At 46.1% G+C, this 27,499-nt stretch overlaps 1 protein-coding gene and 1 pseudogene across 1 annotated transcript in view; one reads left to right on the top strand and one right to left on the bottom strand.

The window, feature by feature from the left end:
- Positions 1–14,027, top strand: part of LOC140511159 (uncharacterized) — a 43,988-nt gene extending 29,961 nt beyond the window's left edge. The window contains exon 2 of the mRNA XM_072620176.1: positions 12,500–14,027. Within this exon, the coding sequence (XP_072476277.1) occupies positions 13,287–13,952 (666 nt within the window). The 5' untranslated portion in view covers positions 12,500–13,286 and the 3' untranslated portion in view covers positions 13,953–14,027. The remainder of the gene's footprint in view (positions 1–12,499) is intronic.
- Positions 14,028–21,752: 7,725 nt separating this feature from the next.
- On the bottom strand, positions 21,753–25,515 carry LOC140512558 (BOLA class I histocompatibility antigen, alpha chain BL3-7-like; annotated as a pseudogene).
- Positions 25,516–27,499: the final 1,984 nt, after the last annotated feature.

The following is a 27,499-nucleotide window of genomic DNA, read 5'->3' as shown; positions in this document are numbered from 1 at the left end:
CCTAACCCTAACCCTAAATGCATTCGATTCCAACCCTAACCCTATCCGTAACGCTAACCCTAACCCTAACCCTAACCCTAACCCTAACCCTAACCCTAACCCTAACTCTAACCCTAACCCTAACCCTAAACCTAACCCTAAATTCACTCTAACCTTAACCCTAACCCTAACCCTGGCCCTAACCCTAACCCTAACCCTAAATGCATTTGATTCCAACCCTAACCCTATCCGTAACGCTAACGCTAACCCTAACCCTAACCCTAACCCTAATCCTAACCCTAACCCTAACCCTAAATGCCCTAACCCTAACCCTAACCTTTACCATAACTCTAACCTAACCGTAACCCTAAGCCACCCCTAAACCTAACACTAACCCTAACCCTAACACTACCCCTAATCCTAACGTTAACGCTAAACCTAACTCTCTCCATAACCCTAACCCTAACCCTAAAGATAATATTAACGCTAACCACAACCCCAATCCTAACCCTAACCCTAACCCTAACCTCAACCCTAACCCTAACCCTAACACTAACCCACACCCTCACCCTAACCCTAACCCTAAACTTAACCCTACACCTAACCTTAACCCTAACTCCAACACCAATCCTAACCCTAACCCTAACCCTACCCCTAATGCTAACCTTAACCCTAACACTAACCCTTACCCTAACCATAACCATAACCCTAACCCTAATCCTTACTCTAATCCTAACCCTAACCCTAACTTCAACCCTAACCCTAAACCTCACCCTAAATGCGATTTTAACCCTTACCCTAACCCTAACCCTAACCCTAACCCTAAATGCATTCGATTCCAACCCGAACCCTAACCGTAACACTAACCCTAACCCTAACCCTAACCCTAATCCTAACCCTAACCCTAACCCTAAATGCCCTAACCCTAACCATAATTGTAAATCCTAACCCTAACCCTAACCTTTACCATAACTCTAACCTAATCGTAACCCTAACCCAACCCTAAACCTAACACTAACCCTAACCCTAACAGTACCCCTAATCCTAACATTAACGCTAAACCTAACTCTCTCCCTAACCCTAACCCTAACCCTAAAGATAATATTAACCCTAACGCCAACCCCAATCCTAACCCTAACCCGAATCCTAACCTCAACCCTAACACTAAGCCTAACACTAACCCTCACCCTCACCCTAACCCTAACCCTAAACTTAACCCTACCCCTAACCTTAACCCTAACCCCAACACCAATCCTAACCCTAACCCTTACCCTAACCCTAAAGCTAACCTTAAGCCTAACCCTAACCCTAACCATAACCATAACCCTAACCCTAATCCTTACTCTAATCCTAACCCTAACCCTAAACCTCACCCTAAATGCGATTTTAACCCTAACCCTTACCCTAACCCTAACGCTAACCCTAACCATAACCCTAAACCTAACTCTAAGCTTAACCCTAACCCTAAATGCACTCTAACCCTAACCCTAACCCTAACTTTAACCCTAACCCTAACCCAAAACCTAACCCTAAATTCACTCTAACCTTAACCCTAACCCTAACCCTGGCCCTAACCCTAACCCTAACCCTAACCTTAACCCTAAATGCATTCGATTCCAACCCTAACCCTATCCGTAACGCTAATCCTAACCCTAACCCTAACCCTAACCCTAACCCTAATCCTAACCCTAACCCTAACCCTAAATGCCCTAACCCTAACCATAATTGTAAATCCTAACCCTAACCCTAACCTTTACCATAACTCTAACCTAACCGTAACCCTAACCCAACCCTAAACCTAACACTAACCCTAACCCTAACACTACCCCTAATCCTAACGTTAACGCTAAACCTAACTCTCTCCCTAACCCTAACCCTAACCCTAAAGATAATATTAACCCTAACCCAACCCCAATCCTAACCCTAACCCGAACACTAACCTCAACCCTAACACTAAGCCTAACACTAACCCTCACCCTCACCCTAACCCTAACCCTAAACTTAACCCTACACCTAACCTTAACCCTAACTCCAACACCAATCCTAACCCTAACCCTAACCCTAACCCTACCCCTAATGCTAACCTTAACCCTAACACTAACCCTTACCCTAACCATAACCATAACCCTAACCCTAATCCTTACTCTAATCCTAACCCTAACCCTAACTTCAACCCTAACCCTAAACCTCACCCTAAATGCGATTTTAACCCTTACCCTAACCCTAACCCTAACCCTAACCCTAACCCTAAATGCATTCGATTCCAACCCGAACCCTAACCGTAACACTAACCCTAACCCTAACCCTAACCCTAATCCTAACCCTAACCCTAACCCTAAATGCCCTAACCCTAACCATAATTGTAAATCCTAACCCTAACCCTAACCTTTACCATAACTCTAACCTAACCGTAACCCTAACCCAACCCTAAACCTAACACTAACCCTAACCCTAACACTACCCCTAATCCTAACGTTAACGCTAAACCTAACTCTCTCCCTAACCCTAACCCTAACCCTAAAGATAATATTAACCCTAACCCCAACCCCAATCCTAACCCTAACCCGAACCCTAACCTCAACCCTAAAACTAAGCCTAACACTAACCCTCACCCTCACCCTAACCCTAACCCTAAACTTAACCCTACCCCTAACCTTAACCCTAACCCCAACACCAATCCTAACCCTAACCCTTACCCTAACCCTAAAGCTAACCTTAAGCCTAACCCTAACCCTAACCCTAACCATAACCATAACCCTAACCCTAATCCTTACTCTAATCCTAACCCTAACCCTAAACCTCACCCTAAATGTGATTTTAACCCTAACCCTTACCCTAACCCTAACGCTAACCCTAACCCTAACCCTAACCCTAACTCTAAGCTTAACCCTAACCCTAAATGCACTCTAACCCTAACCCTAACCCTAACTCTAACCCTAACCCTAACCCTAAACCTAACCCTAAATTCACTCTAACCTTAACCCTAACCCTAACCCTGGCCCTAACCCTAACCCTAACCCTAAATGCATTCGATTCCAACCCTAACCCTATCCGTAATGCTAACCCTAACCCTAACCCTAACCCTAACCCTAATCCTAACCCTAACCCTAACCCTAAATGCCCTAACCCTAACCCTAACCTTTACCATAACTCTAACCTAACCGTAACCCTAACCCACCCCTAAACCTAACACTAACCCTAACCCTAACACTACCCCTAATCCTAACGTTAACGCTAAACCTAACTCTCTCCATAACCCTAACCCTAACCCTAAAGATAATATTAACGCTAACCACAACCCCAATCCTAACCCTAACCCTAACCCTAACCTCAACCCTAACCCTAACCCTAACACTAACCCTCACCCTCACCCTAACCCTAACCATAAACTTAACCCTAAACCTAACCTTAACCCTAACTCCAACACCAATCCTAACCCTAACCCTAACCCCTAACCCTAACCCTACCCCTAATGCTAACCTTAACCCTAACACTAACCCTTACCCTAACCATAACCATAACCCTAACCCTAATCCTTACTCTAATCCTAACCCTAACCCTAACTTCAACCCTAACCCTAAACCTCACCCTAAATGCGATTTTAACCCTTACCCTAACCCTAACCCTAACCCTAACCCTAAATGCATTCGATTCCAACCCGAACCCTAACCGTAACACTAACCCTAACCCTAACCCTAACCCTAATCCTAACCCTAACCCTAACCCTAAATGCCCTAACCCTAACCATAATTGTAAATCCTAACCCTAACCCTAACCTTTACCATAACTCTAACCTAACCGTAACCCTAACCCAACCCTAAACCTAACACTAACCCTAACCCTAACACTACCCCTAATCCTAACGTTAACGCTAAACCTAACTCTCTCCCTAACCCTAACCCTAACCCTAAAGATAATATTAACCCTAACCCCAACCCCAATCCTAACCCTAACCCGAACCCTAACCTCAACCCTAACACTAAGCCTAACACTAACCCTCACCCTCACCCTAACCCTAACCCTAAACTTAACCCTACCCCTAACCTTAACCCTAACCCCAACACCAATCCTAACCCTAACCCTTACCCTAACCCTAAAGCTAACCTTAAGCCTAACCCTAACCCTAACCCTAACCATAACCATAACCCTAACCCTAATCCTTACTCTAATCCTAACCCTAACCCTAAACCTCACCCTAAATGTGATTTTAACCCTAACCCTTACCCTAACCCTAACGCTAACCCTAACCCTAACCCTAACCCTAACTCTAAGCTTATAACCAAATAACCCTAACCCTAAATGCACTCTAACCCTAACCCTAACCCTAACTCTAACCCTAACCCTAACCCTAAACCTAACCCTAAATTCACTCTAACCTTAACCCTAACCCTAACCCTGGCCCTAACCCTAACCCTAACCCTAAATGCATTCGATTCCAACCCTAACCCTATCCGTAATGCTAACCCTAACCCTAACCCTAACCCTAACCCTAATCCTAACCCTAACCCTAACCCTAAATGCCCTAACCCTAACCCTAACCTTTACCATAACTCTAACCTAACCGTAACCCTAACCCACCCCTAAACCTAACACTAACCCTAACCCTAACACTACCCCTAATCCTAACGTTAACGCTAAACCTAACTCTCTCCATAACCCTAACCCTAACCCTAAAGATAATATTAACGCTAACCACAACCCCAATCCTAACCCTAACCCTAACCCTAACCTCAACCCTAACCCTAACCCTAACACTAACCCTCACCCTCACCCTAACCCTAACCATAAACTTAACCCTAAACCTAACCTTAACCCTAACTCCAACACCAATCCTAACCCTAACCCTAACCCTAACCCTAACCCTACCCCTAATGCTAACCTTAACCCTAACACTAACCCTTACCCTAACCATAACCATAACCCTAACCCTAATCCTTACTCTAATCCTAACCCTAACCCTAACTTCAACCCTAACCCTAAACCTCACCCTAAATGCGATTTTAACCCTTACCCTAACCCTAACCCTAACCCTAACCCTAAATGCATTCGATTCCAACCCGAACCCTAACCGTAACACTAACCCTAACCCTAACCCTAACCCTAATCCTAACCCTAACCCTAACCCTAAATGCCCTAACCCTAACCATAATTGTAAATCCTAACCCTAACCCTAACCTTTACCATAACTCTAACCTAACCGTAACCCTAACCCAACCCTAAACCTAACACTAACCCTAACCCTAACACTACCCCTAATCCTAACGTTAACGCTAAACCTAACTCTCTCCCTAACCCTAACCCTAACCCTAAAGATAATATTAACCCTAACCCCAACCCCAATCCTAACCCTAACCCGAACCCTAACCTCAACCCTAACACTAAGCCTAACACTAACCCTCACCCTCACCCTAACCCTAACCCTAAACTTAACCCTACCCCTAACCTTAACCCTAACCCCAACACCAATCCTAACCCTAACCCTTACCCTAACCCTAAAGCTAACCTTAAGCCTAACCCTAACCCTAACCCTAACCATAACCATAACCCTAACCCTAATCCTTACTCTAATCCTAACCCTAACCCTAAACCTCACCCTAAATGCGATTTTAACCCTAACCCTTACCCTAACCCTAACGCTAACCCTAACCCTAACCCTAACTCTAACTCTAAGCTTAACCCTAACCCTAAATGCACTCTAACCCTAACCCTAACCCTACCTCTAACCCAAACCCTAACCCTAAACCTAACCCTAAATGCACTCTAACCTTAACCCTAACCCTAACCCTGGCCCTAACCCTAACCCTAACCCTAACCCTAACCCTAAATGCATTCAATTCCAACCCTAACCCTAACCGTAACGCTAACCCTAACCCTAACCCGAACCCTAACCCTAACCCTAACCCGAACCCTAACCCTAATCCTAACCCTAACCCTAACCGTAAATGCCCTAACCCTAACCCTAACCGTAAATCCTAACCCTAACCCTAACGTTTATCATAACTCTAACCTAACCGTAACCCTAACCCACCCCTAAACCTAACACTAACCCTAACCCTAACACTACCCCTAATCCTAACGTTAACGCTAAACCTAACTCTCTCCATAACCCTAACCCTAACCCTAAAGATAATATTAACCCTAACCACAACCCCAATCCTAACCCTAACCCTAACCCTAACCTCAACCCTAACCCTAACACTAACACTAACCCTCACCCTCACCCTAACCCCAACCCTAAACTTAATCCTACACCTAACCTTAACCATAACTCCAACACCAATCCTAACCCTAACCCTAACCCTAACCCTAACCCTCCCCCTAACGCTAACCTTAACCCTAAAACTAACCCTTACCCTAACCATAACCATAACCCTAACCCTAATCCTTACTCTAATCCTAACCCTAACCCTAACTTCAACCCTAACCCTAAACCTCACCTTAAATGCGATTTTAACCCTTACCCTAACCCTAACCCTAACCCTAACCATAACCCTAACCCTAATCCTTACTCTAATCCTAACCCTAACCCTAAACCTCACCCTAAATGCGATTTTAACCCTAACCCTTACACTAACCCTAACGGTAACCCTAACCCTAACCCTAACCCTAACTCTAAGCTTAACCCTAACCCTAAATGCACTCTAATCCTAACCCTAACCCTAATTTTAACCCTAACCCTAACCCTAAACCTAACCCTAAATGCACTCTAACCTTAACCCTAACCCTAACCCTGGCCCTAACCCTAACCCTAACCCTAACCCTAAATCTAAATGCATTCCATTCCAACCCTAACCCTAACCGTAACGCTAACCCTAACCCTAACCCGAACCCTAACCCTAATCCTAACCCTAACCATAACCCTAAATGCTCTAACCCTAACCCTAACCGTAAATCCTAACCCTAACCCTAACCTTTACCATAAGTCTAACCTAACCGTAACCCTAACCCACCCCTAAACCTAACACTAACCCTAACCCTAACACTACCCCTAATCCTAACGTTAACGCTAAACCTAACTCTCTCCATAACCCTAACCCTAACCCTAAAGATAATATTAACCCTAACCACAACCCCAATCCTACCCCTAACCCTAACCCTAACCTCAACCCTAACCCTAAACCTAACACTAACCCTCACCCTCACCCTAACCCTAAACCTAAACTTAACCCTACACCTAACCTTAACCCTAACTTCAACACCAATCCTAACCCTAACCCTAACCCTAACCTTAACCCTACCCCTAACGCTAACCTTAACCCTAACACTAACCCTTACCCTAACCATAACCATAACCCTAACCCTAATCCTTACTCTAATCCTAACCCTAACCCTAACTTCAACCCTAACCCTAAACCTCACCTTAAATGCGATTTTAACCCTTACCCTAACCCTAACCCTAACCCTAACCCTAAATGCATTCGATTCCACACCCGAACCCTAACCGTAACACTAACCCTAACCCTAACCCTAACCCTAATCCTAACGTTAACGCTAAACCTAACTCTCTCCCTAACCCTAACCCTAACCCTAAAGCTAATATTAACCCTAACCCCAACCCCAATCCTAACCCTAACCCTAACCCTAACCTCAACCCTAACACTAAGCCCAACACTAACCCTCACCCTCACCCTAACCCTAACCCTAAACTTAACCCTACCCCTAACCTTAACCCTAACCCCAACACCAATCCGAACCCTAACCCTAACCCTAACCATAACCATAACCCTAAACCTAATCCTTACTCTAATCCTAACCCTAACCCTAACCTCAACCCTAACCCTAAAAATCACCCTAAATGCGATTTTAACCCTAACCCTTACCCTAACCCTAACGCTAACCTTAACCCTAAACCTAACCCTAACTCTAAGCTTAACCCTAACCCTAAATGCACTCTAACCCTAACCCTAACCCTCACTTTAACCCCAACACTAACCCTAAATGCACTCTAACCCTAACCGTAACGCTAACCGAAACCCTAACCCTAACCCTAATCCTAACCCTAACCCTAACCCTAAATGCCCTAACCCTAACCGTAAATCCTAACCCTAACCCTAACCTTTACCATAACTCTAACCTAACCGTAACCCTAACCCAACCCTAAACCTAACACTAACCCTAACCCTAACACTACCCCTAATCCTAACATTAACACTAAACCTAACTCTCTCCCTAACCCTAAATCTAATATTAACCCTAACCCCAACCCCAATCCTAACCCTAACCCTAACCCTAACCTCAACCCTAACACGAAGCCTAACACTAACCCTCACCCTCACCCTAACCCTAACCCTAACCCTAAACTTAACCCTACCCCTAACCTTAACCCTAACTCCAACACCAATCCTAACCCTAACCCTAACCCTAACCCTACCCCTAACGCTAACCTTAAGCTTAACACTAACCCTTACCCTAACCATAACCATAACCCTAACCCTAATCCTTACTATAATCCTAACCCTAACCCTAACCTCAACCCTAACCCTAACCCTAAACCTCACCCTAAATGCGATTTTAACCCTAACCCTTACCCTCACCCTAACGCTAACCCTAACCCTAATCCTAACCCTAACTCTAAGCTTAACCCTAACCCTAAATGCACTCTAACCCTAACCCTAACCCTAACCCTAACTTTAACCCCAACCCTAACCCTAAATGCGATTCTAACCCTAACCCTAACTCTAACTCTAACCCTAACCCTAACCCTAAACCTAACCCTAAATGCACTCTTACCTTAACCCTAACCCTAACCCTGGCCCTAACCCTAACCCTAACCCTAACCCTAACCCTAAATGCATTCGATTCCAACCCTAACCCTAACCGTAACGCTAACCCTAACCCTAACCCTAATCCTAACCCTAACCCTAACCCTAAATGCCCTAACCCTAACCCTAACCGTAAATCCTAACCCTAACCCTAACCTTTACAATAACTCTAACCTAACCGTAACCCCAACCCAACCCTAATCCTAACGTTAACGCTAAACCTAACTCTCTCCCTAACCCTAACCCTAACCCTAAAGCTAATATTAACCCTAACCCCAACCCCAATCCTAACCCTAACCCTAACCCTAACCTCAACCCTAACACTAAGCCTAACCCTCACCCTCACCCTCACCCTAACCCTAACCCCAAACTTAACCCTACCCCTAACCTTAACCCTAACCCCAACACCAATCCTAACCCTAACCCTAACCCTAAACCTACCCCTAACGCTAACCTTAAGCCTAAGCCTAACCCTAACCCTAACCATAACCATAACCCTAACCCTAATCCTTACTCTAATCCTAACCCTAACCCTAACCTCAACCCTAACCCTAACCCAAACCTCACCCTAAATGCGATTTTAACCCTAACCCTTACCCTAACCCTAACGCTAACCCTAACCCTAACCCTAACCCTAACTCTAAGCTTAACCCTAACCCTAAAGGCCCTAACCCTAACCCTAACCGTAAATCCTAACCCTAACCCTAACCTTTACCATAACTCTAACCTAACTGTAACCCTAACCCAACCCTAAACCTAACACTAACCGTAACCCTAACCCAACCCTAATCCTAACGTTAACGCTAAACCTAACTCTCTCCCTAACCCTAACCCTAACCCTAAAACTAATATTAACCCTAACCCCAACCCCAATCCTAACCCTAACCCTAACCCTAACCTCAACCCTAACACTAAGCCTAACACTAACCCTCACCCTCACCCTCACCCTAACCCTAACCCTAAACTTAACCCTACCCCTAACCTTAACCCTAACTCCAACACCAATCCTAACCCTAACCCTAACCCTAACCCTATCCCTAACGCTAACCTTAAGCCTAAGCCTAACCCTAACCCTACCCATAACCATAACCCTAACCCTAATCCTTACTCTAATCCTAACCCTAACCCTAACCTCAACCCTAACCCTAACCCTAAACCTCACCCTAAATGCGATTTTAACCCTAACCCTAACTCTAAGCTTAACCCTAACCCTAAATGCACTCTAACCCTAACCCTAACCCTAAATGCGATTCTAACCCTAACCCTAGCCCTAACCCTAACTCTAACCCTAACCCTAACCCTCTTTCTCAGTGACTTTCATGCCTGCCTCATAGTCTCCTCCTCTGCCTCCTCCTGCCCTTCTTCCAAGAATGACAGTGCATGTGTTGGTCCAGTCTTCCTCAGTTCCTCCCTCAGCTCCACTATCTCCAGGGTTGGTCACACCCTTCCTTTCACCCTCACTCACAGGTATACTTGCTTATTCAAGGACTTTGAAGGTCATTCCAAATCACATCTCCTTCCAACTTTTCCTGGGCCTTATTGCTCCTGAGCCTGTTGACCTCTGCCCCCTGGACCTTCTAGGGCTATTAGCAATGGTCCGACTCCCTTCTCTTTCCTTCTTGATCCTGCTCCCTTGTTGACATAGTTCAGCACTTTCTTCTTTTCTTGAATCCCTTTTCTCCTGGTCCAACCACAGCCCTGGATGATTCCCTCCATCTGAATCCCTTGCTGCTCTTCATGTGTTACTGAATGGGATTTCAGGAAGGTGTGCAGCCATTATGATTGGGCCTACTATGTTCTATTGGGCTCCTCTTCCTTTCAGTGCCCTCCCTCTTGGTCATTCCCCATTATCCTGTCCACAGCTGACTTTGTCTGGACTTGTTTGTACGTTGCCTCCTCCATTAGATGGGAAGCTCCTCGAAGGCAGGAACTGTCTTTGGCCTCTTTTCATATCCTCAGATCTTAGCACAGTGCCTGGCACACAGTAGGTGTTTCATCAATGTTAATCGACCCACACTGCATCAGCTCAGTCCTACTTATGCCTGATTGATTCTCCACACCACTCACCCCAACAGCTCGTCCTTGGGCCTCCCTCCATGCTGTCAGCAGTCAAGGCCATTCACCACAAGCCACCTCTTCTTCCCATCTGTTCATCTCACATCTCTCTAACATCCTGCACCATGATCTCTTCCTTTATTCCATTCCCCTCCTCACTCAATCTCATCCTCTCCTTCTGCTCCAGTACATTGCTCCCTTCTTTACCTCCCCCACAATTAACATCAAGAGGCTGATTGGATTCAAGTGAGGCAGAGCTGTGCAAAGTCATCAGCCTCACTCCTCCAGAGTCCTCAGAGTACAGGGGCAAGCCATAAATTAAGACTACTGCCAACGACCCAAGATGCAGTGGGAGAACTTGGCCTTTTTAAGCTAAAGTCTTTCCCAGGTCTTTGTCTGAGGCAGTGTCCATTGGTGATTAAAGGCTAGGTTAGAATTGAGTCAGAAGATGGCCTTGTTTGCCTTACAAAAAAGAATCAGTCTGGGAGGGGAAGATGCTCAGAGGTGGTATCTCATACAGATTAGGTTGGCATGATAGGGTCAGATCCGAAATCCTCTTTTTTGATTGGTAAAGCTCTTCCTACCTTACCCCCTAAACATACCTTTTCAGTCTTCTTACACTTTTATGCTTTCCCCTACACACACTCTCAGATCCAGTGACAATGATCTCCTTAGCGTTCCACAAACAAGATCCTCCATCTATTGGCTTCGGGTATTTTCTCTGGCTGTCTCCCATCCTTGGAGTCCTCTCCCTCTTCATCCCTACCTCTTGGATTCTTTCCATCTAACCCTAAGATCTTGTCTCTTACAGGAAACATTTCCCCAACTCATCTTAATTCTAGTGTCGTCCCTCTCGTAACCAGATCTTGTTTATTCAGTTTGTGCTTTACTTGTTGGAGCCCCCATTATTCAGTTGTGGGCTTCTGGAGGGCAGGAGCTGTCTTTTGCCTTTCTTCACATCCCCAGTGCTTAACACAATGCATGGCATGTAATAAATGCTTAAAAATGCATATTGACTTACCCCATTCTCCATCCTTACATCCTGCCTTTTATAGCTGTTAAATTTTAATCTTTGTTTCATAAGACAAGTAGATCCCCAAGTCCCTTTTGTCCTTTAATGTCACACCCTGAGTTCCCTAGTGTGCAGACACATGGAAAGGAAAATGTGATATTCCGACTCAAATGTTCTTGTTTTCATTATCCTAAACATAAGGAAGATTGGGAATCAGAATCTGAAATTGGCAGTGAAACAGAGACTGTCCAATCAGCCTTCCACTTAATGTCAGAATCCTCTCGAAGTTCTCCCAAACTGATAACCACCCGGCATCTACCTAAATGTCCCCTCCACTGCGTGGAAGCAGCACTGTGTGGCAAAAAGACCAGAGGGACAGAAATGACAGTTGAGATCGTGTTGTGTTTTAGGTATTAGTTATTTGATTCTCTTTGAGCAAATCACAGAACTTGTTCTGAGCCTCAGTTTTCTCTTATAAACTATAATTGCTCCTCATCCTCCCTCTCAAGATGGTGGTGTCAACGGGAAACCTTGTTTAGACTGGAAGTGACTGTGCCAACAAGTCAAGGCTGATTCATTCCCTTCTTTAAAATTGAACAATAATTCTGCAAAAGGCACAGAACCAGGGCTAAGTGTACAGCAAGTGGGTGCTGGGGACATTTCCATCTTCTTTCTTCTTTCTTTTTTTCAGATTGGGAGACTACATCTGAAAACAAGGAGTCACCTCCCAAACTGCACATTTCTGTGAAGTAGTTCTTCCAGGACAGATTCCCAAAGGATGGTCTCTGTGTCTCCAGCTGGAGAGAAGACTGGGACTGTGATGCCAGAATAGAAAGGCAGCAGAGCATAGAGAATAAAAATTCTCTGCAAGGAAATACCATCCAAAGGAAAACTCCTAGTAAAGTGATGAACTGTGCAGGTGATAAATCTGTCTAAAGTATCAGTTTGGAACCAAAGCTTTTTGTGCAACACAGAGTATCTCTAGAAAAGAATCTTCCCAAATACAATGCAGGCACAGAGACCTTCATTTTATCTTCAGAACCAAGAAAAGGTCATAAACTTTACTCTAGGGAGATAGTTTCTACATCTAAATCAGACTTCATTGCATATCATAAACTTTATTCTGGAGAGAAACCTAATGAGCCTAATGAACGTGGGAAATCCATCTTCCTAAGCCCAACCATCAGTTCACATCAGAAAGTTGTTAGCGGAGGGAAAACTCCCAGATGTCATCATTCTGGAAAGGCTTCCTCCAAAACCATCAAATTAAATGAAATTCAGCAAGTTCACAAAGGAGAGACACCTTCTGAATATAGTGAACATGGGAAACCTTTTAACCACAAGTCACCCCTTCCTTTCCATCCAAAAATTCACCCTGAGAAGAAATCGTATCAGTTTTTTAAGTCCTTCCTCCAGGATTCACAGCTTCCTCGTCACCAGAAAATTCATAATGGAGAAAAGCATTATCAATGTGATGAATGTGGGAAGACCTTCAGCCAGAGAGGATACCTTCCTGGACATCAGAGAATTCTACTAGAGAGAAGCCTTATGACTGTAAGGAATGTGGGAAGGCCTTCCGCCTAAGAGAACACCTTACTCGACATCAGAGGATTCCTACTGGAGAGAAACATCATAGCTGTAATGAATGTGGAAAGGCATTTAGCCAGAGAGGACATCTTACTGTACATCAGACGATTCATACTGGGGAAAAACCTTATGAATGTAATGACTGTGGGAAAGTATTTCGCCTCAGAGGTCTTCTCACTAAACATCAGACGATCCATACTGGAGAAAAACCTTATGAATGTAAGGAACGTGGAAAGGTCTTCTACCTGAGCACAGAGCTTACTCGACATCAGAGGATTCATACTGGAGAGAAGCCTCATAAATGTAATGAATGCAGAAAAACCTTTAGCCAGAGAGGACATCTTACTGTACATCAGACAATTCATAGTGGAGAAAAACCTTTTGAATGTAATGGCTGTGGGAAGGTTTTTCGCCTCAGACGACTTCTTAGTAAACATCAGATAATCCATACTGGAGAAAGACCTTATGAATGTAATGAATGTGGGAAGGCTTTTAGCCTGAAAGGACACTTAACTTGTCATCAGAGTAACAAAAAGCATCCGTTTCTTGTAAACTGACCTACCTGGGCCTCTTGGGGCTTGTATAAAGACAGCCATATTGTGGAGATCGGAAATAAAACAACTAAATAACTGGAACATATTTAACTTTTGTGGATTTGTCAGATTAGCATAATAAGAAGCATAATTCTAATGAAATTAATTTATGAAACGTAACACCAAAATTCCATAGGGTTCTTTTTTTCCCCATAGGAATAGATACAGTTATATTAAAAAAAAAGCAATTATATAGTGAAACAAACAGGCCAGAATTAGACTGGAATACCAAATTTTAAACATGCTGATTGATTACTCAAGTATTTAGAGTCTATGTGCTAAGCATTCTCTGTGCTGAACATACAAAGAAAATATTTGAAGCTATTTTTGCCCTCAAAAATTTGACAGTCTATTGAGAGACATGACATGTTATAGCATTTATGTAGCATCTGTTGGGAGCCAAGTACTGTGCTAAGCACTTTGCAGTTATCTCATTTGAACTCCATTATTCAAAAGTTGAGGAAACTGAGGCAAACAGGTGATTTACTCAAATCATGCACTAGTAGGTGTCTGAGACTAGGTTTGAACTCAGGTCTTCCTGACTCCAGGCCCCATGCTCTATCCACTGTGTCACCTAGCTGCCAATATATTGCATGTCTATAGATAGATATGTCATAGTAAATGAAAAATAAATGCAAATTGTTAATTAGAAGCTAATTAGGGAGGGTGGCCATAAAAGGGAAAGATCACGATTCCCAGTCATACTTAAAGCTTTGGTTATTGCCCCATTCATTATCCTTATATTGTTTAGGACAAAGTTTAATTTTAATCTTTGTCTCATAAGACATGTAGGTACTCAAGTCCCTTATGTCTTTAAATGTCACACACTGAGTTCCCTCGTGTGCAGACACATGGAAAAGAAAATGAGTTATTCAGACTCAAATGTTCTTGTTTTCATTATCCTAAACATAAGGAAGATTGGGAATCAGAATCTGAAATTGGCAGTGAAACAGAGACTGTCCAATCAGCCTTCCACTTAATGCCAGAATCCTCTCAAAGTTCTCCCAGCTTCTACTTAAATGTCCCCTCCATTGTGTAGAAGTAGCACTGTGTGGCAGAAAGACCAGAGGGACAGAAATGACGGTTGAGATTGTGTTGTGTTTCACGTATTACTTATTTGGTTATCTTTGAGTAAATCACAGAACTTGTTCTGAGCCTCAGTTTTCTCTTGTAAACTATAATTGCTCCTCATCCTCCCTCTCAAGATGGTGGTGTCAACGGGAAACCTTGTTTAGACTGGAAGTGACTGTGCCAACAAGTCAAGGCTGATTCATTCTTTTCTTTAAAATTGAACAATAATTCTGGAAGAGGCACAGAAGCAGGACCAGGTGTACAGCATGTGTGTAGCATGTACTGGGGACATTTCCATCTTCTTTCTTTTTTTCAGATTGGGAGACTAGGTGTGAAAACAGGAAGTCAGCTCCCAAACTGCACAGTTCTGTGAAGCAGTTCTTCCAGGACAGATTCCCAAAGGATGGTCTCTGTGTCTCCAGCTGGAGAGAAGGCTGGGACTGTGATGCCAGGGGAGAAAGGCAGCAGAGCTTGGAGAACAAAAATTCTCAGCAACGAAATGCCATCCAAAGGAAAACTCCTAGTAAAGTGATGGACTGTGCAGGTGATAAATCTGTTCAAAGTGTCAGTTTGGAACCAAAGCTTTTACTACAATACAGAGTATATCTAGAAAAGGATCTTCCCAAATACAATGCAGGACCAGGGAGCTTCATTTTATCTTCAGAACCAAGGAAAGGTCATAAAATTTGCTATAGAGAGATAGTTTCTACATCTAAACCAGACTTTACCGAATATCATAAACTTTATTCTGCAGAGAAACTTGATGAGCCTAATGAATGTGGGAAACCCATCTTTCTAAACTGAATAGAAAGGAAACTCATAAATGCCATCAATCTGGGAAAGCTTCCTCCAAACCAAAGAATTAAATGAAAATCAACAAGTTCATATTGGAGCCTTCCAACCAGAACCTCTTTCTTATAATAGGATTTATCCTGAGAGGATAAATTTTTCCTGAGAGGAAATTTTATCAATGTAATGAAGATGGGAATGTTTTCTTCCAGAGTTCACAACTTTTTCTCCACTAGAGAATTCGTAATGGAGAAAGGCTTTATAAGTAATGGATTTGGGATAGTCTTTAGCCTGCGTGTACATATTACTCAGGGGCCATCTGAAGTCATCCTGATCTATACCTTGCCAGGAGCCAGATGACTCCAGAGGGGAAGGTGAAGCTGGTGGCATTGCACAGCCCTCCCTCACTTAAATCCAAATTCACTTGCAAGTCCTGGCATCACGTTCCTTGATGTCATGGTACTCTTCAAGAACAAAGGATAAACAACATCAGAAATGCAGACTGGCTGAAAAGTTATGAACTGAAGGCCTTCAGCAGGAGAGGGCAGCTTATTGAACATTTAAAAATTCAGATTTGAGAAATTTCATAAATATAGTGATTATGGGAAGCCTTCCGTTAAGGGTTTAGCTAACGTCAGATTGTTCCTACTGAAGAGAAAACTTTATGAGTGTAAGCATTATGGCAAGGCTTCTGTCATGAACATTAAAGAATATGCTAGGTACTCAAGGTACTCAGGACACAGTAGGCAGTAAATATAGCATTTACTGTTTGATCAACCCAAGGACCCCAGTTTCTGGGATAAGAACTCACTGTTCAACAAAAATTTCTGCGAAAACTGGATGAAAGTGTGGCAGAAACTAGGCATAGACCAAGGCCTGACACCATACACAAGAATAAAATCCAAATGCGTACATAATCTAGGTATGAAGAGTGATACTATAAAGAAATAAGTGAAGCAAAGAGTAGTGTATTTTTCAGATTTATGGAGAAGGGAAGAATTTTTGACTAAAGAAGAGATAGAAAGCATTATGAAGTGCAAATTGGATAATTTTGAATCCAATTTAACTAAGATTAGGAAGGGAGCAGAAAACGGGGAAAGAATTTTTGCAACTAAGTCAAATGTACAAAAATACAAGTCTTTCCCCAATTGATAAATGGTCAAGGTATATGAACAGGCAGTTTTCAGAGGAAGAAATTAAAGATATCTATAGTCATGAAAAAATGCTCTAAATCACTTTTGATTAGAGAGATGCAAATCAAAACAACTTGAAGATACCATATCACACCTATCAGATTGGCTAACATGACAGAACAGGAAGATAATAAATGTTGGAGAAGATGTGGGAGAATTGGAACACTAATTCATTGTTGGTGGAGCTGTGAGCTGATTCAAACATTCTGAAGAGCAATATGGAACTATGCCCAAAGAGCTACAAAAATGTGCATACCCTTTGACCCAGCAATATCACTTCTAGGACTGTATCCCCAAGAGATCATAAAAATGGGAAAGGGTCCCACATGTACAAAAATATTTATATCAGCATTCTTTGTGGTGGCCAAAAACTGTAAATCAAGGGGATGCCCATCAACTGGGGTATGACTGAATAAATTATGGTATATAAACGTAATGCAAAGCTATTGCACTTTAAGAAATGATGAACAGGAAGACTTCAGAGAGGCCTGGAAAGACTTATATGATCTGATGCTGAGCGAAAGGAGCAGAACCAGGAGAACTTTGTTCACAGCAACAACCACAGTGTGCAAGAATTTTTTCTGGTAGACTTAGAACTTCATTGAAATGCAAGGACTTGAAAAATTCCCAATGGTCTTTTAAGGCAAAATGCCTTCCACATCCAGAGAAAGAACTATAGAATTCAATCACAGATCGTAGCAGATCATTTTCTTTTGTATAATGTTTTGGTATGTCATGTGATTTCTCCTGTTCATTTTAATTCTTCTATACAACATGACTATGGTGAAAATGAATTTAATAGGAATGTATGTGTAGAGCCTATTTAAATTTGTATTCTGTCTCAGGGAGAGTGGGGAGAGGTGGATGGGAGGAAGGGGGAGGGAGGGAAAGAAAAAACCTAGGTTGTATGGTAGTGATTGTGGAACCCTGAAAATAAATAAAACAAACATTAAAAAAATAAGCAGTTGCTACCTGCCAGACTCTCTATGGAAGGATCCCTGGGCTGCACATTGGCTTAGAAAACCACATATTAACATTATTTATGTTTTATTGCATCTTTATTTTGTAAACTATTTCCAAATTACATTTTCAAGTGGTTTCAGTTGTATTTGACACCAGTACTAGATGAAGATTTGAGGTTCAGTTCATCCAAATGAGAAAGAGAAAGTCTAGAATTTCTACTTTTTTTCATCCTCCTCATTTTTTTTTTCCTTTTTCTTTTGGTTACTCTTTATTGAAGCAAGGTATTTTTTCTTCATTTCTTGTATTTCCTGGGTCAGGATAATTGTCCAATCAAATCCTGAAAATTAGAAAATGATGAAATGTCTTTTAGAAGATCCCTGGGTTTGGGGGGGAGTGGTGTGGGATGGAACCAGGGGTTTCTGGTTTCCCCAGAAAAAAGGTTAGTTTTCCCTAAAAGGCAACAAAGCTGTCCCTAGGATCTGATTGGCCTTTGTCTCCCATGAAGTAGCTTCCTGGTGACCTAAGGGCACCTAAAGTCCCATCCACGAGGAGCTGTGGCTTCTTCCACATGGTGGCTTCTTTGGAGTCATCTTGCCCTGTCCCGTTGACCAGACAAGTTTCCTCCTGGACATGAGAGGAGCCCTATCCAGAAAAGTGTCATCATTTCCTTGGTTACAGCTAGTTGGTGCAGTGGCTAGAGCACCAGTGCAGGAGTCAGGAGGACCTGAGTTGAAATCTCACCTCAGACACTTGACACTCACCAGCTGTGTGACCTTGGGCAAGTCACTTAACCCCAATTACCTCATCCTGGGTCATTTCCAGTTATGCTGATGAATATCTGGTCACTGGATTCAGAAGGCTCTGGAGGAGAAGTGAGTCTGGGGACCTGCACAGTCCTCCCTCACTCAAAACAAAGTCAAGTGCAAGTCATGTCATTATTTCTCTGATAGTATGGTCTTCTTTGGCAATGAAGGATGAACACACCATGTCCTTGGTGCACATCCTTGCTGTTTTAGGAGCAAGTCAACCTCCTTTCTTTAATGTTCAGTGATTTGTGAGGGCCTCATTTCATCCCAGCATTGAATCTAAACCTAAGCTAGCTGTTGCTAAGCATGTCCCTAACAAGAGGAGGGGACCAGATCCTGAATACCTTTGAAAACAAGGACCCCAGGAGAGTACAGGGAATCACTGGAAAGGATGCAAAGACCAAAGTCAGGCCTCTTGGCTCAGGTCTTTCCCTTATGACCTCTTTGTCCTCTCATCTCCTCCCTTTATCCTCATTCAGAGTGGTCCTGGTGACCTGGGCTCCTGACAAGCTGAACAACCCAAGACCACCAAAGCTGTGGCCTCACATGTGGTGTAGTCACTGATGCCCAGCTTGAAGTTGAGAGGAACTAGTTGTAGCTCTGATTTTTCTGTAATTTTCTGTATTTTATTTTGAATTTGTGAAATAAAAATAATATTTTCCATAACATAGAAGAAAAAGAGATTACCCATGGAACTGCAAATCTATTACGTATAACGTGGTATTCCTAGTAAATTATCATATAATAAACTTACCATGTAATTTTTCCTTTTTTTCTTCCCCTCCCCCAGTCCTAGAGATGGATACCATTAGACAGAAGTATGTGTGTTAGAGTGTGTGTGTGTGTGTGTATGTGTGTGTGTGTGTGTGTGTGTGTGTGTAAAATCATTCTTCGTATGCTTCTATTTGTCCATTCTTTCTCTGGATGCATACAGCTCCTTCCTTCACAGATCCTTTGTAGTTCATCTGGGTGCTTATAGTAGTCAAAGTGACTTAGTCACTCAAAGTTGTTTCAGTATTGCTGAGAACGTATGTGACATTCTCTAGGTTCTGCCCATTTCGCTCCTCATTATTTCCTGCCAGTCTTTCCATGTTTTCATCATGTCTTATAGCACAGTATTATTTTATAATAACCATGTAACACAACTTGTTCAGCCATGCCCCAATTAATGGGAATCCCTATGATTTCCAGTTTGTTGCCACCACAGAGAGAGTGGCTATAAATATTATAGACCACATGGATTCTTTTCCTTTTCCCCCAATCATCTTTGCAAATAGGTCTAGTAGCAGTATTGCTGGGTCAAAGGTTACAGGCAGTTTCATAAATCTTATCTATGAATTAATTGGTTAGTGGTTACTGTCTGTCATGCACATATATGTATTCATAGGTATGAGTGTATGTATACATGTGCTCTTAGGCACAAAAAGTGCTGAAAGGTACCTACACACAGTTGGATTTCCCTCATCATTCTGATATAGCCTAGATCAGGCCATTTTAAATTTTTGTGTCATCTGGTGAAGCTTTTAATAAATGTCTTCTCAGAACACTAGTGTGGTTTTTGAAAATTTAATAGTCAAAGGAATGATGACATTTCAATAAGAAGTTAGTCAAAATAAAGATGCATTTCTTCCCATCCAAGTTCACAGGTCCCCTGAAAACTCTCATCGATTGCACGGGGGGTCAGTGTACACAGCTTATCTGATACAGATAAATACATCTTCTACTTGGAAGCTGAAGTCCCCTTCTCACTGGCACCTTCCCTGGGTGTCCCAGACTAGCTTCTCTGAACACCCATGGCTGACCTAGCCTGGGCTTCAGAAGCTGCACCTCAACGTTATCAGGCAGGTTTTACTTTCATAGAAAAGTCCTAGAGATCAGAGGAATGGATTTGGGGATTGGAGCCAGGCAGGCCATAGGTACTGTCTTAAGCAGCTGGACCCGAGGGCCTCGAGGCCTCTTCAGACTCACATTGATGAGCCTGGGAAGTCCCCAAGCTCGCCAAGAAGTCTGGAGGCTTCAGGGGCTGGAGTGTCAGAGGATGGCACACATCCCCCTTCACGCTCATCATTTCTAAAGGGAGGATACTCTAATTCTAAATCCTGTAATACCACGAATATCCACCAGGTGGCAGGAGGGTAACTGCTTAGGAGATAAATGACTGACCACACTGGGAGGAATTCTTAGGGCTCTGAAGGATGAAAGTCATTCAGAGTATTATGATTAAATGTCTGGAATCGGCAGAATCAGGAATCAGCGCTTGAAAGCAATAATAAAGACAGCGTTCATTTCCATCATAAGCCTTTCTAAGCCCTTTGTATTTATGATCTCAGTTGATCTGGGAGGAGGGGCTATCATGATGACCCCCACCCCCCCACCCCTATTCCTGAGGTGGGAGGTTAAGTGACCTGCTCAGGGTCACAAAACTATTAAGTGACTGAGATGGGATTTGAACTCAGGTCTTCTTGCCTGTAAGTCAGAGGCTCCACTGAGTCACCTTGAAATTTAGACCCATTTTCTGCTGCAAATGAGGAAAGTGAGCCCCCATGGAAGATGTGTCCTCTCTTCTCACAAGACTTCCTGTCCCCAGGACGAAAATACTGCTTTTATATCCCTAGTGAAAATGACAAAACAGAGAGAACTGGACCTCTGTGAAGGTCAGTGCTGAGGGGCAGCCTATAGGTGGGCTGCCCATGGGTTAGTGACCCAGCATCTTGTCTGGGCATGGCTCCAGAGCCAGGAGGAGTACGCAGCCTGGGCTCTGTCTGAAGCCCTGAAACAAGTCCCAATAGACCACATCCACACATACCCCCAAGCAGTACAAATCAAAGACAAATGTCTGCCCTCTCACCATATACTGTCCCTCCCCGCAGGCTCCTTCCCCTCTGGGCCCAGCCCCCAACTGCACTCCCAGACTTGGCAGAGCAAATAAAAGTCTTCTCAGCTCCAAACTCTCATTTATTTCCCCCTTCATGTGGCCAGAACACTCCACGTGGCCATCCTGTCCCCCACAATCCCCCACCCAATGGGAAGCTGAACTGAGACTGTGGAGAAAAGCTGCAGACTGCAGAGCAGCGATTCATCAGGCTGTTTTAGCGGTCAGACAGAGACCCCAGAAGTCAGGGCAGGATCAGATGTGAAGGAGGCTCATTCCCAAAGCAGAGACACAGGAGGGAGGAGGGAGGGAGGCCTTAGAAAGCAGGGTGAGGGCCCTGATGAGGCTGTCCTGGGCTTGGGCCAGTAGAGTCCAGGAAGGATGGCAGGGGCCAGTGCAGGGGAGAGAAGCCAGGGGTCACCAGGAACAGTAGGGGGACTGCAGACTGGTTTTCTGTCAGGTCCATGCCAGGCAATTCTCTCAAGCTGAAGAAGGAAAGACAGATTCAGGGGGATCCTCCAAGTGCCCTCTGGCCTCCAACCTGTCATCATTCTGAAGGGCTGGCCTCACCACCCAGCCCAGCCTCAGCACAACCTCCCACAGACCGTTCTCCTCTTTGCTTGGCCCCTCCCTCCTTCCAGCCCCCCAGAGTCTCACCTTTAGCTGTGAGAGAAACATCGGACCCCTGTGCACTGTCATTGCCTGGAGACAAAGGAAGGAAACAACCCAGTCAGAGACATGCATTCCAGAACCAGGGTATGGGAAGGGGAGCGGACACCAAGGGAAGGCTACTGGGCTAGGCCTTTCCTCTACCTTCTCATGGTCAAGTCCCACAGCACCATGGGCTGGCCCCTTCTTTCTACCCTCCATGTCTACCCTTCACTTACCTGCGGCTGGAACATAATCACCTCCTTTTATACCTGGAAAAGAAAACAAATTTCCAGTGAAGAATCCAGGAGAGAAGACCACACTAGGGTCTCAGAAATTCCAAGATTTGTCTTAAAGACACAACAAATAACCAAGACTGCACCCCCCATACCCTACACCACTCCAGCCTCTAGATCCAAGAGAAACAGAGAAAGGGCCCCCAAATGGGCACTTCCCCCCCTCCAGGCCTGCCCCTGGAGGTTCCCACAGCTGGTCTACAGCCCCTAGCTGGGGAGACACCCAGGACCTGTTCATGTCTGAGCTGAGTCTGAGGCAGATTCCGCACTCAGTCAGCCTGTTGACAGCCCTGCCAGGCATCCTCCAGAGAAATGGCTTCCAATCACAGATTTGTTCATCTACACTCTTAGGGCTCATCTAACCGTCCCTTAGATGAAAAGGAGAGGACTTGAGGACGGAGAGACAGGCTGCTGGGTCAGGGGAAGCTGGCCTGATCCCTAATGACCCCTCTCCCAGTGCAGTCTACCTGAATGCTTCCTTCCCCATATCCCAACTCCAGCAATGACCGCAATGAGGATGAGGAGGGCAGCAGCAATGCCCCCCACAATGTACCAGGTGAATGAGGACTCTGGCTCTGAAATGGAAAAGGGAAGTGAGAGGCCCTGATCCCTGTCTGGCCTGAGTCACTAACCCCTCCCCCACCTTCCCCCAGTAACTCCCCCTCTCTCAAGTCCTGTGGGGTGTGGGGGTGGCCTTTTCCCAGCCCCTCCTCACTGTCCTTACCCCACTGCAGGGTGAGGGGCTCAGACAGCCCCTCGTGCTGTACTCGGCAGGTGTATCTCCCTTCCTGGCCCAAGGTCACATCCACAGCTGCCCACTTCTGGAAGGTGTCATCTCCTGCAGGCCTGGTCTCAATGAACTCCGTGTCCTGGGGCTGTTCCTCCCCATCTCTCAGCCAAGTCAGGGAGATCTCCTTAGGGTAAAAGTCATGGGCCCGGCACGTCAGAGTCACCTCCCCATGGGGGGCAGCGTGGCGGGTCACTCGGGCAGAGGGTGGGTCTGGAGGCAAAGGTCAGAGGCATCACCAGGCCCCCTTTCCCCCTTCCCCTCGTCGGGCACATGGCAGGTCAGGGCAGGAGGAACACCCCGCAATCTGAACCATGGGGTACGAGGGGTTCCTGGGGTTGGGGGACACAGACGAGCTGAGGAGTGGCTGAGAAGGATGGGTTGGGGTCCTTGAGTGCCGAGCACACTTGGGTGGGTCTGCAGCCAAAGGGCAGGGGCATTTCCAGGCTCCCCTTCCCCCCTTCCCTCTAAGGGCACAAGGACTGGTGGGGGGAGGGGAACGTCCTGGAGTACAAGGGGTCCCAGGGCTGAGCAGAGGTGGAGAAGGGCCGCCCAGGGCCCTGGACTGCCGCGCACACTGGGGCGGGCCCCGCCTTACCTGCCCTCATCAGCGCCTCCTTCCCCATCTCCAGGTACTTCTTCACCCACAGCACGCACTCTTCCTCCAGATAGGCTTTCGTTCTCTCTCCGCGTAGCTCCCCGCCTCCCACTTGCGCTTGGTGCTCACGGCGGGGGGCTCGGCCGCCGTCCAGGTCAGGGTCTCGGTGTCCAGGGCGATGTAGTCCTGCCCGTCGTGGGCGTCTTGGTAAAACCCTCGCTGGAAGGTGAGGTCGGGGGACACCTCGCAGCCGTACAGGAGCTGGAGGGTGTGGACGCCTGCCCCGCCCCCACCCCGCCCGAGGTCAGGGAGGCCGGACCCTGGCTGACCCCGGCCCCGCCCCTCACACTCCGGGGGGCTCCTCCCCCCTCCCCAGGGGGCCCCGGGCGGACCCGCTCCCCCGCCCACGCCCCCGTCACGCACCCCCTGCGCTCTGGTTGAAGTAGCCGCGCAGGGTCTCCAGGCTCCCTCGGAAAGTCTGTGCTGTCTCCCTGACGATCCGCGTCTGCCCCTCCCAGTACTCGGGGTCCTCCTGCTTCACCCGCTCCATCCACGCCGCCCGCGGCTCCGGCCTCTGACCCGGGCTGTCCGAGTCGAAGCGCACGAACTGCTGATCGTCCATGTAACCCACGGAGAGGAACCGCGGCTCCCCGAGCCCGGGCCAGGTCACAGCGGTGTAGAAATACCTCATGGAGTGAGGGCCTGGGACGTGGGGACGGGGCCGGGTCAGGGCGGGGGACGCCTGGGGTGACTGCACCCTTCCACGGCCGGGAGTGACCCTCGACCCCGTGTCCCCAGCCCGCTATCCCGAGATGCCTCGGCCCCCCCCTCCCCCGCGTCCCGCCTTGTTCTCCAGGCCTCAGGGCTACTCCTGGACGCTGCCTCCCTCTCCCCGCCCCCACCTCTGGTCGGGGTCCGGGGTCCCCCACACTGCTCACCCCCAGCCCCCACCTCGTGTCCTCACCTGCTCCCCCCACCCCGATCCTCCGGGAAGCTCTTTAACAAAGCTGCCCCTGGTTCACCCTTGGGGGGTTCCGGGGGGGTATCGGGGGGATCCCAGACAGCTCCGCTCCTTACCGCCCCCAGGACTGTGGCTCCCATTCTCCCTCCCCTTGACCTCACACCCCTACCGAATCACTCACACACACCCCCCCCCGACCTTAGGGACCGACACAAAAACACCCCCCCCAAAGCCCCTCAGGGGCGGCGGCTCCCGGTCCAGGCTGATTCCGGCTTCTCCCTCTCACCCCTCCCGGACCGCACTGACCAGAGGAGCCGGGTCCAAGGAAACCCCTGGGCTGGGGTCCGAGGAGCTCCGTGTAGGGACCCCCATCCCGGCCCCACGGCTACCCCTGGGTGCCGCGTCCAGTCTCTCCTTACCTGCCCAGGTGTCCGGCAGGGCCAGGGTCCCCAACAGAAGGAGAGCGCCCAGGGAGCGCTCCGCAGGAACAGGAGTTGCAGATCACAGAGACGAATCCCTCACTTCTGATTGGCTTCCGGGAGGATCTGCCAGCCAATAGCGGGTGGGAAACAGTAAACGTCACTGGTGACTGGGCAGAAGGAGCCTGCACACGTTGGGAGACCAAAACTGAAAGAAACTGACCTGGAGGAAATCCCCGGCTTCATAGACCTTGGCTCGGTCTCTGTCATTCCCAGAACAGCCTCGGATTCTGTGGAGCAGCCCAGGCTCCCTCCCTCCCATCATCACTCCATGAGCCCCTGGCTCTTGTGCTCCCAGCCTGAACCAGAGAAAAAGAAGGGGTAGGACTAGAGTCCACCCTCCTCTCCAGCCCTCCTCAGTGCCACCCTTTCCCCTCCTTAGAAGTTGGGGAGAAAATGCCGCCTCCCCAGACTGAGAGGGTCTAAGGACTGAAGAAATCTGCAGGCTGACTTGAGACCAGGGGCTGCACCTCAGATTTAACGACCTCCATCCCAGCTGTGACTAGGCCAGTCTTGTAACCTCCCCAGGCGTTGTAGATAAACAAGCCAGGACCCAAGAATGCAGAGGAAACCAGAGTCCAGGAAATGGAACTGGGAATCCGAGTAGAAGAGGGGCAGGGATGTGGCACGGTGGATGGAGCCAAGGGCCTGTAGTCAGGAAGAACTGACTTCCAATCCAGGCCTCAGACGTTTACTAGCTGTGTGACCCTGGGCAAGTCACTTAACCCTGTTTGCCTCAGTTTCCCCATCTGGAAATTGATCTGGAGAAGGAAAGGGCAAGCCACTCCAATTTCTTTGGTTAGAAAATCCCAAAGGGGTCACAATGAGTCAGACACAGCTCAGTAACAAAAAGGAAAGGTCTTAATTATTAAAATAGACGGGAGTGCCATTTCAGCCTAAGGCTGGCTCTGCACTGCCTGAAATATGAAGGTGTGAATACCTGGTAACTTCTTTTTTCAGAAACAATGAACCTGGGCACATTTGGCAGGATTTCCCCTCTTTCTTGTCTCATCTCCCCAACTGGGAAACCATGAAAGTAAAGATTTCACTGAGAGGATCAAGTTTCCCTGGAGAGGATCTTAGAGATAATCTCCTTTATTTTCCAGATTGGGAAACTGAAGACCAACAGTGCACACTTACATAGCCTTGAACACCCAGCTCTGGTTTCTTCTCTTTACCAAATGTGGTAGCCATAATATTGACCCTAGTCTGGAGCCTCATCCTAGTTCTGCAAAAGTCCAGACATCTCCTTACCTACCGCTATCAGCAACTCTACTGCCTCCTTTTTCAGTCTCGGGCCCAAAGAATTGTGTCCTCTTATTTCAGCACTCTATTATTGTCATGCACAAATTTTACCCCTTCACAAGATATGGCAAGATTATTTTCCCATGACTTTCTCTTAGTGTGGCTTGGAGACCTGTTTTCAGGTCGTTTGTGGTTTCCAGGACTTTAGAAATATTCATATCCTTTCAGCGCTTATCTGTTGGCAATGGCTCTTGGTTCATATTGGTGTCAGGTCTCTGTGTGGATATAAAGGACTTATTTTGGTCAGATTTGATGTATCCATTTGACGTATGTGCTACTAACAATTTTTCATGTTCGATCTTCATTTATTTTAGTGAAACCTTTTAGATTTTATGTGGTTAGGATTATCTATTTTTAAAAAATAATATCTTAGATTAAGAATGCTCATTGACACAGTTGTAGACATTAAATGAATGGATTTTCTTCTGATTTTTTCACTCAGGAAAAACTCCATTTACCATGCTCAGCCTTCTTAAATTGAGAGATAAAGGAAAAACCTCTGTTATAAAGTTGTATACTCAAGGGCAGCATTCCAGCATTGTTCTTGCAGCCCCAAAGAAACAAAAGCATGTACAAGTGTTCTGCACCCTGAATCTTTCGTCTCCATCAGGAAGTGGGGGGCATCTCTCATCCCTTGCCCTCTGCAGTCCATCCTTTGATCCGTTCAAGTGAGATTGCTGTTCTGTTGTCAGATTCTTACCCCTCTAGACCCTGCTCTGGTGCACAGACTTCTGCTTCATCTG

This window comes from Notamacropus eugenii, chromosome 6, assembly GCF_028372415.1.
Source record: "Notamacropus eugenii isolate mMacEug1 chromosome 6, mMacEug1.pri_v2, whole genome shotgun sequence".
In the NCBI taxonomy this organism is placed as follows: Eukaryota; Metazoa; Chordata; class Mammalia; order Diprotodontia; family Macropodidae; genus Notamacropus; species Notamacropus eugenii.
Note: the sequence above shows the minus strand (reverse complement) of the source record. Positions and strands in the feature narration are given on the sequence as shown.